At 38.7% G+C, this 14,543-nt stretch overlaps 1 protein-coding gene across 5 annotated transcripts in view; it reads left to right on the forward strand.

Annotated features, from left to right (window-relative positions):
* The first annotated feature begins 524 nt into the window (after positions 1-524).
* The window catches only part of BCO2 (beta-carotene oxygenase 2), a 36,571-nt gene continuing 22,552 nt past the window's right edge, over positions 525-14,543 (forward strand). For 2 of the 5 annotated variants that reach the window (XR_010378902.1, XM_010986159.3), the window contains exons 1-2: positions 536-1,131; positions 5,254-5,458. Coding sequence is in view for 3 of the 5 variants with exons in the window: in XM_010986159.3 (XP_010984461.3) it covers positions 1,044-1,131; positions 5,254-5,458 (293 nt within the window). In the remaining 2 variants the exon portion in view is untranslated. Of the gene's footprint in view, positions 1,132-3,856; positions 4,899-5,253; positions 5,459-14,543 lie in introns of those variants that run through there. The other 3 variants (XM_064482046.1, XM_031443722.2, XM_031443724.2) reach the window with 3 other exon arrangements.

The raw sequence follows: 14,543 nt of genomic DNA on the forward strand, positions 1-14,543 counted from the left end.
TAGTTACAAATTGTATTTCATGATCTGCTAGGCACTGTGGGGGATACGGAATAGTTTAAGATACTTGGTTCTCCCTTCTGACAATTTTAACCACTCCTTTCTTGAAATACAGTTATACATCTTTGCTAGGAAGCCATGTAAGTGTTAAAAGTATTTCCGTGACAGTGCTATTAACTCCTTCTAGTGGGAGTTACTAGAAGGCTTTGGCAAGGGGGTCAGAGAGGTAGGTTTTGAAATGAGTTTTTGGAAAGCAAAGAGGAAGGATATTTCAGGAGGGAAAAGTTTGTTCAAAGGCACAGAAGAACAAAAACATGTGGTAAGTCACTTTACTGAGCTGACAATTCACAGAGGGGAACAGTGTATCATCTAAACGGCTTAGAGAACAGCACAGAATCTAGTTTCAATTTGTAGCCCAGTAGTGTTGCTCAGAAATGTTTGTTAAATTAATAAAACTATATATAAGTTTTTTAAGGACATACCTTCACGGGGCTTTATTCATACTAGATTGTTAGAAATGTTTAGCAAATTAAATGAATAGAAAAGAAAAGGAAAGATGAAATGTTAGAAAGGCAGTGAGACAAAGATTGAAAGGTAGGTTGTGGCCAGATTAAAGAGTCCTTTGTTGACAGATTTTGGACTTTATTCTGTGAGTAAAGAGATCTGACTCTTTCAGAGGAGAGGAGTGGCATAATGAAATTGATCCCATGCGTCAGCTGACTTAATTGTAGTGTGAAGACAGATCTCAAAGAGCAAAGTTTCGGGAGGGAGACCACTATTGGTGGTCCAATGTCAGTATTTCAAACAGCAACCTAACTATAGATGGGTTGCTGGGATACCAGTCCGGGAAGTGAGACTAAGAGACTGCAGGCATTTTTGAAACCCCGCCCTTTTTAACACCCCTGCCCCCTCCACCCGTCTCCTTTCCCTTCTGTTTTGCCAGTGAGCCAAGGACAGCCCAGGAAGTGAGTGTTTCACCTCACTGCCAGTTCAGTGTGAGGATCTGGGAATCACGGAATCTGCTGCTACTAAACTCAAAAACAAAAATGTTTTTTCAAAACTTTTTACGTTTTTTCAGCAATCTTTCTGCCATTGCAGGCGATTTCCTTTCTGTGATAGTACACCGGATCCCAGGTAGGGGATTTGCCCCTTCCTCCTCTTTTTCCTTTTCCTACTAGCCTGAACTTAGAACTGCGTGCCTCTTTCCTGAAGAATACTAGGAGCTTCTGAAATTTCCATTCTCTGTGGAGCACATCCAGGCAGCAACACTGCAGAGCTGGGAGTTAAAGAAAATTGAGTCAGGATTTGTTTTCTTGTCAGGAAAACAGCCTTTCCATTTGTGTATTTTATGCAACATACAGGGACTGGATTTGGGGTTTAAGAATTCTTTTGGATCTGCCATAGGAAGAATATTCACTATTTAGAACTTTCTCAATTGAAAATCACTGCTACATGTTCTAATGTAAATGTTTGCTGCCTCTATTTGCATTCTGGGTGACTGCCTTAAAACCTCTGTTTATTGTTTTGGAGCTTTCTATCACAGCAACTGTTACGTGATTTTATTTCTTGAAATTGGCTGATACAGAGCAATTAGAAATGCTGATGTCTGCTAAAGCCCTTGAAATTATTTAATTCAATAATGTAATGCTTGCAGATGCAGGGCAATGTGTTAAATACTGGGGTGGGGACAAAAACAAGACCATGTACTGAAGGAGTATCGGTAGTAAAGGTTACAAAGTATATTCATCTTTATCACACTAGACAGAATAAGTAAATGCCTAAAGGCTACTAAAACATGCTGTGTGATTTCAGACAGAATCAGTTCTTGCTATGCGAAATGGGAATGTGGTGTTTATAAAGCAGGTGACATGGGCACTGCATCTTGAAGGATGCATCACCTCAAGGAGGTAAGAAATATCCTAGGTAAGCAAAAGGGTACAGTTATGAGGAGAAGAGGATGAGGAGTGATCCAGTTTGGCTGGAGGGGAAGGTATTAGTGAGACAGACCTGGACAGGCGGGTTGGTGTGAGACTGTACGTACCTCCAGTGCTTGGTCAAGTAGTTTAGATTTTACTTGGTAGACAGCGAGGACTCATTTGTAAAGGTTTTGTGGAGGAATGCATGATACAGTCAGATGGGAAGATTAATTTAGTAGCATTGCTTCCTAACTGTTTTCACATTATAGCTCACGTAGAAAATAATAATATTTTTGCTTCACACTGGAGTAAATTGGATGGAATCTGGAGCCCCATGAGCTACTTAGGGCTGGAGGTGATTGACTTGGGGCCTCGGGCCATCCCCAAAGCTAAGGGAATCAACAGGCCCGTCAGTTAGCAAGCTCTAGCATAGATGATGGCTAGCCTCTCTAGTTTCAACTAAGAGGCTGTGATACTAGCCATCTAAGAGGTTGTAAGGGCCTAAATTAGGACAGAAGAAAGGAAGTTACTGCTAGGTAAGAGAAGATGAAGCATCAGTGCTGATGAGGACAGGTTCATGCTGGAAGGAAAACTGAGGGGACTACCCAGGAGGGGCGGACTGGGAAAATCTTTACAAGGGATTTACCCTAGGCACCGCTGCAAACTTCTGCACCCTGGTAATTTATACTGGCTACCCCGTATCATCCCCTTAGCATCCTCTTCCGGGCCTCGTGTGAGGACAGTCAGCAGGGTTTAACCACTTAGTGAACATTAGGAGGGCAGTGAAGAAGGTAAATTCAAGGCACAGAGCGATTTTGAAGCTAGGTTGTTTAGCAGGTGAGAAAATTAATTTGGAAGGGGGAAAGTGAAAAATTCTCTTGACATGTTGAGAGTCATGGTGGTATGTTGAGAAGTAATCAGTAAAATTGAGGAACTAGATGAGATTACCAGGGAGAGTGCTGAGATTAAAGAGTAAAGGTCCAAGGTCAGACTTTAGGAACATATTCATGCGGTGATAAGAAGAGGAGCCAATAAAGGGAATTAATATTTGAAAGTTATTTACTGTTGTATTTAATTATGATGGTAGGCGGAACAGGAAGTTTCATCCTCCTTTTATCCTCACTATCCCTATTTTATCATTGAAAACCCTAAGGCTCAGAGTGATTAGTAACTTGCCCAAGGTTGTCAGCTGGCATAAAGCAAACAAAGAGAGAGCAGGAAAGTTGGAAAAGTGCAGCATCTCAGAAGGCAAGAGTAGAAGGGGGTTTAAGGAGGTGCTGACTGCAGTGTCAAGTGCTGTGGAAAACATGAAGAGTACGTAACAAACTGCCGGCAGCATGCTGTGGGCTATAAAACAGACATGCAGATACTTCCACAAATACAAAATGTTTTAAATTCATAAATCTCTATTGAGACAAATGCCCAGAGTATTCAGTTTAATTCTACTTAAGTAAGAGGAGTGAAATGCCTGACTCAGGGAATTTATTTTAATCTGAGAGAATAGGATAAATATGCATCATGATAGCAGTAGTAAGATGAGTGCCTGATGGTTTCCTCTTCTGAGTTTTCAAAGCATCCTCTGTATACCTCTGATTTTGTGATTCTCAAATTTTAGTATGCCTTAGAATACCTGCTCGCCTTATCTCAGAGGTTCTGTTTTATTAGGTCTGGAGTGGGATCCATGAATCTGCACATTAGCAATAACTCCAGGTATTTCTGTTACAAGTAGCCCTTAGACCATACTTTGAGAAACAGCGCTCAACCAAAACACTGACTACTGTATAAATGATCTACTTGTATGTCTGTTTCCTAGGCAGTGAATTTCTTTAACAGTTTTAATGCCTTTTACCCTGCAGCAGTGCATACCACTTTATTGAATGAATAAATCACTCAAAGAAAGAAGATATTACATTTTGTTGGATTGATCATTAAAAGCTCCATAAATAATAATAGCTAACATTTTGAGTATTTACTATGTTCTGAAAATTTTATATAACCTAACTCATTTGTTATTTATAACCTTAAGAGCAATCAGAATTATTGTTATCCCCTGCTTAGGAGGAAACTGTACAGAGATTTAAACCCATGTATTCTAGAGCCAGTCAGAGCCTGAGCCTACACTCATAAGTGTTAGACTGTACTGCCCCTTAAAGGAAGTAGCATTTGAGATAGACTTTGAACAATAGATAACATTTCTTCAGGGATAGATTAGTGGGATGGCATTCAGGGTGAAAATGATTTTCTTTGGGGAATTAGGAAATAGCTGAGTTTGACTGAAATGTTGCTTACAAGAAAGTAGAAAGTCTCCTGTGCTCCAAACTGAATTTTTGAAAGATTTTGAGGAAATGGAATAAGATATAATATTGTAAAATATTTTGCTAAAAGAACACAAATCTTACTTTTTTAGAGGAATAGTGTCCTAAGTGTTAGTTTGTTCATTTCCTAGTTTAAATTTTTTATTTTTTATTTTTTTTAGAGGGGAGGTAATTAAATTTACTTATTTTTAGAGGAGGTACTGAGGATTGAACCAAGGACCTTGTGTATGTTAAGCATGCACTCTACCACTCGAGCTCTACCCTCCCCCCGTTCCCTAGTTTAGACTTCTATATCTCTGTTAAAGTTTTATGAAATAAAATAAAGGGCTGTATTTTATAGTACCTAATTAATTATATATTTTACCATCCCTCTGTGTTAGGCAGTAATGCCCCATGAATGAACACTAAGTATGAAATTATAGGCACAATTTTCATCTCTTTATTATAAAATAATGATTTTTTTGTGTGTGACTTTTCAACTTCAGGTAATTTCAGACCAGGTATCACTGTATAATTTACTTTATGACACCTTTTTCCTAGAAATGCTGTGTACATTAATATGTATACCATTAAAATAGAAAAAATTAAGTTGCAGATCCTACTGAATCTGATAAAGCACTGTGAAATCTTTGGGATCACGTTCTGGTGTATCTAAAGTCCTGAGGACAAGGTAATTATGACAATATTGAATGGTGGGCATTTTTTATTATAGCAGTGAGATTGCTATTAGCACGTAGATTCAGTCTTGTGAAAAGACCAGCATTGTTTAACTCTGAGAAATGATGGTAATGGTAATTAAATCTTAGGCAGACTTGTACCTCAAGAATACAGAAAATATTGTGGTGGTTCAGAAATGGAGAACCAAAGAATTGATGGTCTGAGAATAAGGAAGGAAAGGAGTTTGGAGACCATGTTTGGTGTTAGGTTTACATTTCCCGTACCGGTAGATAAGATTATTGTCTATAAAGAACAAGCATGTTTACAGAAGATTGGTAACATTTTTGTGCTTTTTATTTCCTCTTCAGTTTTGAAAAAGTATGTCGGAAATTCTCATCAGAAAGAAGTGGTCTTCAGTAAGCAGAAGAATCTTCCATGTATTGCACCACTTCTAACCACGGTGGAGGAGACTCCGCAGATCATCTCTGCTCGAGTCCAGGGACGTTTTCCTAAGTGGCTCAATGGCTATCTACTTCGAATTGGACCTGGGAAATTTGAGTTTGGGAAGGATAGGTAAGCCTTGATTTTGGAGAACAATTTCGATTTCTTAGCATGGGCTCGTTCTTTGGAATACGCACTAATGTTGGCTTCCTCTCTGAGGCTAAACGTTGCCATGCAATCCCTTTGATTACAGATGAGGAAACTAGTCTATAGAAAAAAAATGGATACTTAAATTCTTTTTTAAAAGTCCTGACTTTTTTTGCTTTGCAGAATATTGTAAGTTTTAAGTTGTCTGAGGTTTATACCAAAAGAGAAGTGTCAGGAACTGTCTCCATGACTACCGAGCTCTGTTTCATCACAAGTTCCTGGAGGAAGGGGCAATGTCTTCACCTCATACCACTCCCTTACCCAGTACTCCCCAGACACAATGGCTCTTTCAGTTCCTCAAACCAGGCACGTTTAGTTTTGCTCAAGGTCTTGGCATTGGCTCACTCATCTTTCTTCCCAAGTCTGATTCTTGTCAGTCAGATATCAGCTCAAATTTCACATCCTTTGAGCCTTCCATGATCTCCCAATCTAAAAATGCTATTGTTTATCATATTACCTATTTTAATTCTCAGTGCTATCAGTATTTAGCATATTTTATTTGTTTTTTATTTATTAGCTGTGTTCCCTCACTAGATGTCAGTTCTGTGAGGGCTGGGACTTTTTCTTATTCGCCCCATACCCCCAGTATCTAGGACAGTGCCCTATCCTTAAATAGCACTCAATAAATATATGTAAAGAATGAAAAAAAAACCCAGTAACTCTTTAGTATATCATTTCTCTATGTGTCTACTAGGGACATGAAGTGATGTGAAGAAACCACTATAGTCAGGAAGGAATCTACTTTGCTTTAAACATTTAAAAATATTAGAAACTTTTTCTTCATTATGAAAGTTTTTACCTGAGTAAAACTTTTTGAAATGTAGAATGGAGTGGGGAGAAAAGTGTGTACCACATCCTCTGTTAGCACTTTGGTGTATTTCCTGTTAGTCCTTCCCCTATTTCTGCAGATTTGTTTTAAATAATTACAATTATATATAAAATATTTTTAGTGAGGTATAATTGACATGTAACATTGTATTAGTTTCAGACATACAACATAATGATTCAGTATTTCTATATATTGTTAAATTATCATCCATCATCATGGTTACAAAATTTTTTTCTTATGATGAAGATTGTTAAGATTTACTCTCTTAGCAACTTTCAAATATGCAATATAGTATTATTAACTATAGTTTCCATGCTATACATTATATCCCTTACTTATTTTATAACTGGAAGTTTGTACCTTTTCACCTCCTTCACCTCTTGGAACCACTAGTCTCTTGCAACCACCAATCTATTCTCTGTATCTTTGAACTTCTGCTTTTTTTTTTTTAAAATTCCACATATAATTGAGATCATATAGTATTTGTCTTTCTCTGTCTGACTTATTTCACGTCACATAATGCCTTCAAGCTCTATCCATGTCGCAAATGGCAAGATTTAGTTCCTTTTTTATGGCTGAGTAGTATTCCACTGTGCATGTATGTGGTGTATACAACACATCTTCTTTATCCATTCATGTGCATGGGCACTTGTTTCCATAGCTTGGCTCTTGTAAATAATGCTGCAATAAACATGGGGGTGCATATATCTTTTCGAGTTAGTGTTTTTAGTTTCTTTGGGTAAATATCCAGAAGTGAGTGGAGCTGCTGGATCATATGATAGTTCTATTTTTAACTTTTTGAGGACTCTCCATACAGGTTTCCATAATAGCTGTACTAATTTACATTTTCACCAGCAGTGTGCAAGGATTCTCATTTCTCCATATCTTCCCCAGCACTTGTTATTTCTTTTCTTTTTGATAATAGTTATTCTAACAGGTGTGGGTTGGTATGCCATCGTGGTTTTGATTTGCATTTCCCTGATGATTAGTGATATTGGACATCTTTTCATGTACCTGTTGACCATCTGTATGTCTTTTTGGGAAAATGTCAGTTCAGGTCTTCTGCCCATTTTTAAATCAGGTTGTTCGTTTTTTTCCTATTGAGTTATATGAGCTCTTTATATAGTTTAGATATCAACCGAATTTTTTTGCCCTAAAAATTTCACACTGTCATAAGCCTTTTTATCTGTGTTGTTATGAAATCTGAATGACCATTACTTTTAATGGCTGGATGATATTCCAAGAACCATTGCCTTTTAAAAAAAAATGTGGTGAAAATACACATAACATAAAATTTACCATCTGAAGTTTGACAACTGATTTTGAGTGTACAGTTAAGTAGCATTAAGTATATTCACATTGATGTGCTGTCATCACCAGCATCCATCCGCTTTTCATCTTGCAAAACTGGAACTCTGTACCCATTAAACAGTAGCTCCCATTTTCTTCTTCCCCAATCTCCAGGCAACCACCTCTTCTACTTTCTACTAGCTGTACCATTCCTGTGGGCCTGATGGGAATCTGATCGTGGTCCTGCTATGTTTCTCCAACTGTTGTTGGAAACAGATCAAGAATTAGGAGCATGTTCAAGAGATATTTCTTAGTAACTCAGATACTTTAATTTTCTGGACCTCTTGCATCTTGTCTTCACTGAGTATTAGACTTACAAAATGATAAGACTAGAAGGAAACAAAATGCAGTGTGCTTCCACCACCCCTTCCCTCCCCAACCAACTGCTGCAAAAAGCCCTGAAGGAGTTACTTTAAATGCTCAGGGTGGTGTTTGTGGGGGCTGGGAGGGTGGGGGAGTGATTTGGAGGCAGAGAAAAAGAAAAGGAGCAAACCGGCTTATGAACCCCACCCACCAGGCCTAACAGAGAAGCTCTACTTTTCCCTATTTTACACATCTGGATTTCATAGAAGTTACAATTCGCAAAAAGATTGTAAAGCAAAAAGGAGGAGGAGAGGGAAAAGAAAAATAAAACTTCTAGTCCACCCCCCAGAGAGTACCAGCCTCTTGCAGAAAGCACTGTGTTTATTTCATCTGCTGCAGGAGCAGCGCTAGAAAATTGTAAAACCAAGTAGCAGAGCTGCTCAGGGCCTGGGCTTGCACCACAGGCCTCTTTTAAGATAAACATCAGTGGGGGAAGGGGAGCGGGTAGGGTGGCTGGTCCTCATAAGTGTCTACTTGGGTCTTTCAAGTCACTTCTTTCCAGAGCCAGCAGTAGGCATTTATAGCAAGAACAAGGTATTTCCCACCCCTTGGGTGAGAAGTACAGGCATTTTTAGGTCAAAGAGGAGACAAACGGAGGCTTAGTTTAGTGGTTGCTCCCAACTTAGATTTAAAGGGCAGAGACCCGAAGTCAGTGTGACCCTTAACCTGTGGACAAGAATAACCCCACTCAGTTGTGCATCTCTGATCTTTTGTTAGATGCCACTTAATAGAACGTGCAGATGTAGTAATGACATGACAAAGGCCTTTCTTCAATTGAAATTTTTTTGTCAATGACTTCATTGGAGGCGTGCTTATCAGTTTTGAAAATCAGATGAATCTGGGCAGAGTACTAACTATCCTGAGCATTTGAACATCAGCCACTCTCCTGGAATGACTTCAGGGTCCATGATGAAGACAGTCCAGCCTCCCAGTTCCATGACTATCCCCACTGCAATGATTGTCCCCTCTGTGCTTCAGTAAGACCACATACTGAGGCCACATCCTGGAATGTATTCCACAGAACTGCCCTTCCCCTGGGATCTTGAACTCAGACTGTGTGCTCAAAGCCCCACTTTCCACACTCCTCCATTCCCATTAAACTTATTTTCAGTCGCATTGAGTTCTCCTTACTCTTCTCCATTTCCTCAGTTTATCAGCTTTCCTTTATCAGCTTTCTTTGATTTCTTCTCCCTAGTGCCAAGTCCGTGGTCAGTCCCTTCAAACACACTCTCACCACCACCCTCACTTCCTCGGCCCTGCTGATCGCTGCGTCTCCGACCATTTCCAGTCCTCCGTTAACCTATTTCTGGTTCCCTCCATTCATGGTCCAAGCCTGCTGGGCACTTCTAGAGGAAATCATATAACCTTGCTGATTGATTCAATTACAAAGTTATGATTTCCAGTCCTAGCTGAGTCCTTGGTGCTGCCAGGAAATCTTTAGCAGTCACTGTTCTTTCCAGCTTCCCACAGGGTCCTTTTTCCTGAAACCTCCTTCACCCTCCCTGTCCCTTTCACTCTCAACAGATGAACCAGGTGTAACGAATAGGAGGGTGATTGTACTTGAGCTCCTTCAACTGCCCTCTTCCCCACCTCTGCATTTCCCCACAGAGGTACCTGTTCCTTCCTCGTCCTGGTCAGTGGAGGAGGTGGCCCTCTTCCCCTCCTCTGAAACCTTGCTGCATCATTCACACCCCTCCCCTTGTGTCTGTTTCTCCTTCACCAACCCCTCAACTCAGCCTGCAAATGACCTCTCATCCTAAAGAGCCCTGATTCCTTCCCACCTTCCTCTCCAGCTAAGACCCTTTCTCTTCCCCTCAGTGCTTCTGTCTTCCTACTTCCTGGGGTCTTCTCAGTTCACTGCCATCTGACTTTTCACCCCACTGTGCTACAGTGTCAGCTCTCAAAAAGATCACCAAAGCCTGTTAAATGTTAGATGAAATGGGCTTTCCAGTCTTCAGCCTGACTTTTCTACAGCATTTGACCTTCTTGACCACCCGTCTTAACATTCTCTGGTTCCTGGATTCCCACATAACACTTTCTACTGATTCTTCTCTGTCCCTCTGATTGCATGTTCTGAAATCACTTTTTGTTGTTGTTGCTCACCTCACTTCACCTGTCGCTTTAATGTTGATGTATCCCAGCCTCTGCCCTGAGTATTCCTTCCTTTTCTCTCATTGTATGCTCTCTTTGATATGGTAGAAATGATGCATTCTTCATTGTAAGATGGAGTTGGTTCAGATCCCATTTTCATCACTTACCAGTGCTATGATCTTGAGCAAGGTTTCTTGTATGAAAAATGAGGCTAATAATACCCATTTTAATGAACGGGTATGAGGATTAAAGGAGGTGATGCATATAAAGTGCTTCATTCAGTGGCTGCCAAGGACTGGCACTCTGCATTTTCATTCTCTTCTTTCCCTTCAGTGCCCTCTCTCCCCACTCCCTGTCCTGTCAAATAACTTCTTACAGTTCACCTGCCTTTTGGGGATGTTGTGGGTCCCAGGATTTGGAGTCAGCACTGAGTTGGAATCCTTGTTCTGCCACTTACCAGCCCTGTGACCCTGGGCATGTTGTTGCTCTGAACCTTGGTTTCCACATCTGTAATATGGGAATAGTAGTTCCCCATCTCTAATCAATGTCATGGGAGGAAATAATATATTTACATATTTGAGCCTTGAACAACAGGAGGGTTGGGGGTGCCAACCCTCTGCATAGTGAAAAAACTGTGTCTAACTTACGGTCGGCCCCCTGTGCCACGTGCCTCCAGCTGTGGTTCTGCATCAGTGGATGCAAGCAGCTGCGGATCGTGTGGTGCTGTAGCACTTGCTACTGAAAAAAAATCTGGTGTAAGTGGACCCTCGCAGTTCAAGCACATGTTATTCAAGGGTCAACTATGTACACACACACACACACATTATACATATATAAAAGATGTGGTGAAGTGCCTCGCACGGTACCTGGCATGCTGTGAATGCTCAGTAGGTGGTGTTACTCTCTCATTTGCACCTGTGGCTGTGCCCATCACACACAGATACTCTCAAGCATCCACCCCCGACCCCATACCCATCTCCTGTGCTCTAGATCTGATTCTTGCCGCTGGCTGCAGAACATCTCTACCCCGATGTTTTGCAGTTGCTCAGGCTCTTGTTCAAAACTGAACTATTTGCTTTGCCTAGGACTTGCTCTTCACGTGTTCTCCATCTCAGTGAAAGCATCACCGTCCGTTCAGGTGTGACTTTCTGGATTCTCTCTTTTTGTCACTCCTGTCAGTGACCTCTGACTCATTCCTGCAGTTTGTCCTTTTCTAACTGTGCTGCTTCAATGTAGACTCTCATCTTCTCTCACTTGAATTACTGACTGGCCTTTTTTTGGTTTCTCTACATCTGGTTGCTTCTCTTTCTGTCCCATGTTCTACTCTGTGTCCAGTGACCTTTCTAAAATACAGATCTCACAGTTTCACTCTCCTGTTTCAAAACTCCACACTTTCCTGTTAAAGGACTTTAAGCCTTAAGTCTAAGTACTGTTGGGCCTTGTGCTGACCTATTTCTCCATCATCATCTCCTACCACTGACGGCTCTGCCTACACACTCATTTCTTAACTGCTTATTTCTCCAAGATGCCATGTACCTTCAGGCTCTTCCTTTTTTAAAAATCACCTCTCCCTAGAATGCCCTTCTACCCTTTTCCAACTGGCAGATATTCTTAAAGGACCAGACAAATATCGTCTTCCCTCTGGCCCTTCCATGATGTCCACATCTTTCCATGCTGTTGCTCCCTCTTTGCATAGATAGTGTTATTTTCCCCCAACACTTCTCCATTGTTGCAGTAATCACTTTGAATTATAGCTATTTATATGCCTATAATTGCTGAGCTTGGCACAATGCCTTGCACATAGTAGGGACTCAAGTAATATTGGTTGATTTGAATAAATGAATGCATTGAATGACAGTGTCTAGAAGTATATTGTGAGATGGAATCTAACAAGTTGAAATTTATTAAAGATAAATATGGATCAAGAAAGCTAGTTACACAACAATGAAAATGGAAGTGATTGGCTTGACAGCAGAATGTATTAAAAAATTAGAAGTTTTACTTGACAGCTCAGTGTGAGTCAACAATATGAGGTGATAACAGAAAAAATAAGAAGGAAAGAAAAGAATATGAAATATCTTAAATGAGAAAGCTGAGTATCTGAGTTTACACCCAGAGTATTGTATTTGGCTCTATGTATCATGGTTCTATTGGGCTTTAGACCAGAATAGCAATAATTATTGAAAGTATTTTGTTTTCAGTATTATTGAAAAAATTACCAAAATAGAGAGAGAAACCACTGGCTAACATTATCAAGAAGGAAAAGAAAGCACAAATGTACAAAATAAGAAATGATGATGAGAAAGAAGATTTATTGAAACAGACAAAAAATTACAAGAGACTTTGTGGGCCTCTGTGTAAATACATTTGAAAACCTCAAAGAAATGGATAATTTCCTGGGTAAATACAGATTACCAAAATTGATAGAGGTAGAAAATTTAAACAGACCAATTTCTGTAGAGGAAAACAAGAAACTTATTGAGAAACTACTTCTTTAAAAAAGCTCTAGGCCCCGATTGCTTCACAGGGAAATTCTACCAAACCTTCAAATATTTTATAGTTCCAATGCTGCATAGATTATTTCAGAGGATTAAAAATGAAAGGAAATTTCCTGCTTTTCTTATGAAGCAGGTGTAATATTGATAGCTACACATGATAAAGTTGTTACAAAAAGAAAACTATCATTTATTCATATTATTTATGAACACCCATGAAAAAGTACAAAATATATAGTACTAATATAATACTAATAAATATTTCATTAACAAACAGAATCCAACACTACATGAAAAATATAATTCACTATTATCAGGTAAGATTAATTCCAAGAATGCAAGGTAGGTTCATTATTTGGAAATCCATTAATGTCGTATACCATATAAAAAGATCTCAGGGAAAATAATCATAGTCATAATCATAATCTTCTCCATAAATACTAACAAAACATTTGTTGAAACTCAACATCCATTCCTCATAAAAGTAATCAGGAAAATAGGACTTCATGTGTATTTTCTCAATATGATTTTGTATATATGTATGTATATACACATATACATATACATGTATATGTACATATATTAGAATAAAAAATATGTGTATATACATATGTGTGTATATATGTATATACACACAATGTGTGAGTATATATGTGTGTATATACACATACACATATGTAAACTAGTATATTTTAATCTCAGTCCTAAAACCAGTAATACTAAATTGGGATACACTACTAGTATTTTTTCTAAAGCAGGAACAAGGAAAGGATGGCTACTATCTCCACTACTACTTAACCAGATATAACCAATACAATTTGACTAAAGAAATTGATTAGAGGCACAATGATTAGTAAAGTAAAACTGTCTCCTTTTGCAGACGACATCACAGTAAACCTGGAAAACCACAGAGAATTAATGACAAAATAGCACAAAGAATAAAAGGTGTAGTAACAGGATGTAAAATTAACATGCTGAATCACTAGCCTTCATATACACAAAGAATAACCAGTTAGGGGACATAACGGTAGAAAAAAACATTATTTACAATAGCAACAAAGAAGATTAAATACTTAGAAATGAACTTAACAAGAAATGTGCAAACTTTCAGACACGCCTGAAAGACACAATTAAATGGAAAGATCCTTTGCTCTTGAACAGGATGGATGACACAGCATCACAAAGATGTCAGTTCTAAGTTAATTTTTAAATTTAATAAATAAAATTAATAAAAATTCCAAAGACTTAAATGGAAGCTAGACAAATGAAATCTAAAGTTCATATGGAAAAATAAATATGCAAGAATAGTCAAGAAAACACTAAAAAAGAAAATTCTCAGTGTAGAGGGTAACTAGCTGTATCAGATGTTAAAATACAGGTCCTTTATAATTAAAACATTGTGATATGAGTGCATAAATAGATAAATAGGTAAGTGATATAGAATAGAAAGCCCAGAAATAGACCCAAGAACTTACAGAAATTTAGTTTATGATAAAGATGGCATCTCAAATCACTGGGTAAAAACGGCCTTAAAAAAAAAACTTTCTTATTTCCTGTGTTTTTTTTTAAATTGTCATAAAAAAACACAATGTTTACCATTTCAACCATTTTTTAAGTGTCCAGGTTAGTGCTGTGAAACAAATCTTCAGAACTTTTTCATCTTTACCCATTAAACAATAGCTCCCCATTTTCCGATCCTCTCAGCCCCTGGTAACCACCATTCTGCTTCCCGTTTCTGTGAATTTGACTACTTTAGATACCTCATGTTAGTGCTATCATACAGTATTTGTCTTTGTGACTGGCTTATTTCATTTAAGTGTGATGTCCGTAAGTTTCATCCATATTATAGCATGTGTCAGAATTTCTTCCCTTCTTAAGGCTG

The sequence above is a fragment of the Camelus dromedarius genome, chromosome 34, assembly GCF_036321535.1.
Source record: "Camelus dromedarius isolate mCamDro1 chromosome 34, mCamDro1.pat, whole genome shotgun sequence".
Classification (NCBI taxonomy): Eukaryota; Metazoa; Chordata; class Mammalia; order Artiodactyla; family Camelidae; genus Camelus; species Camelus dromedarius.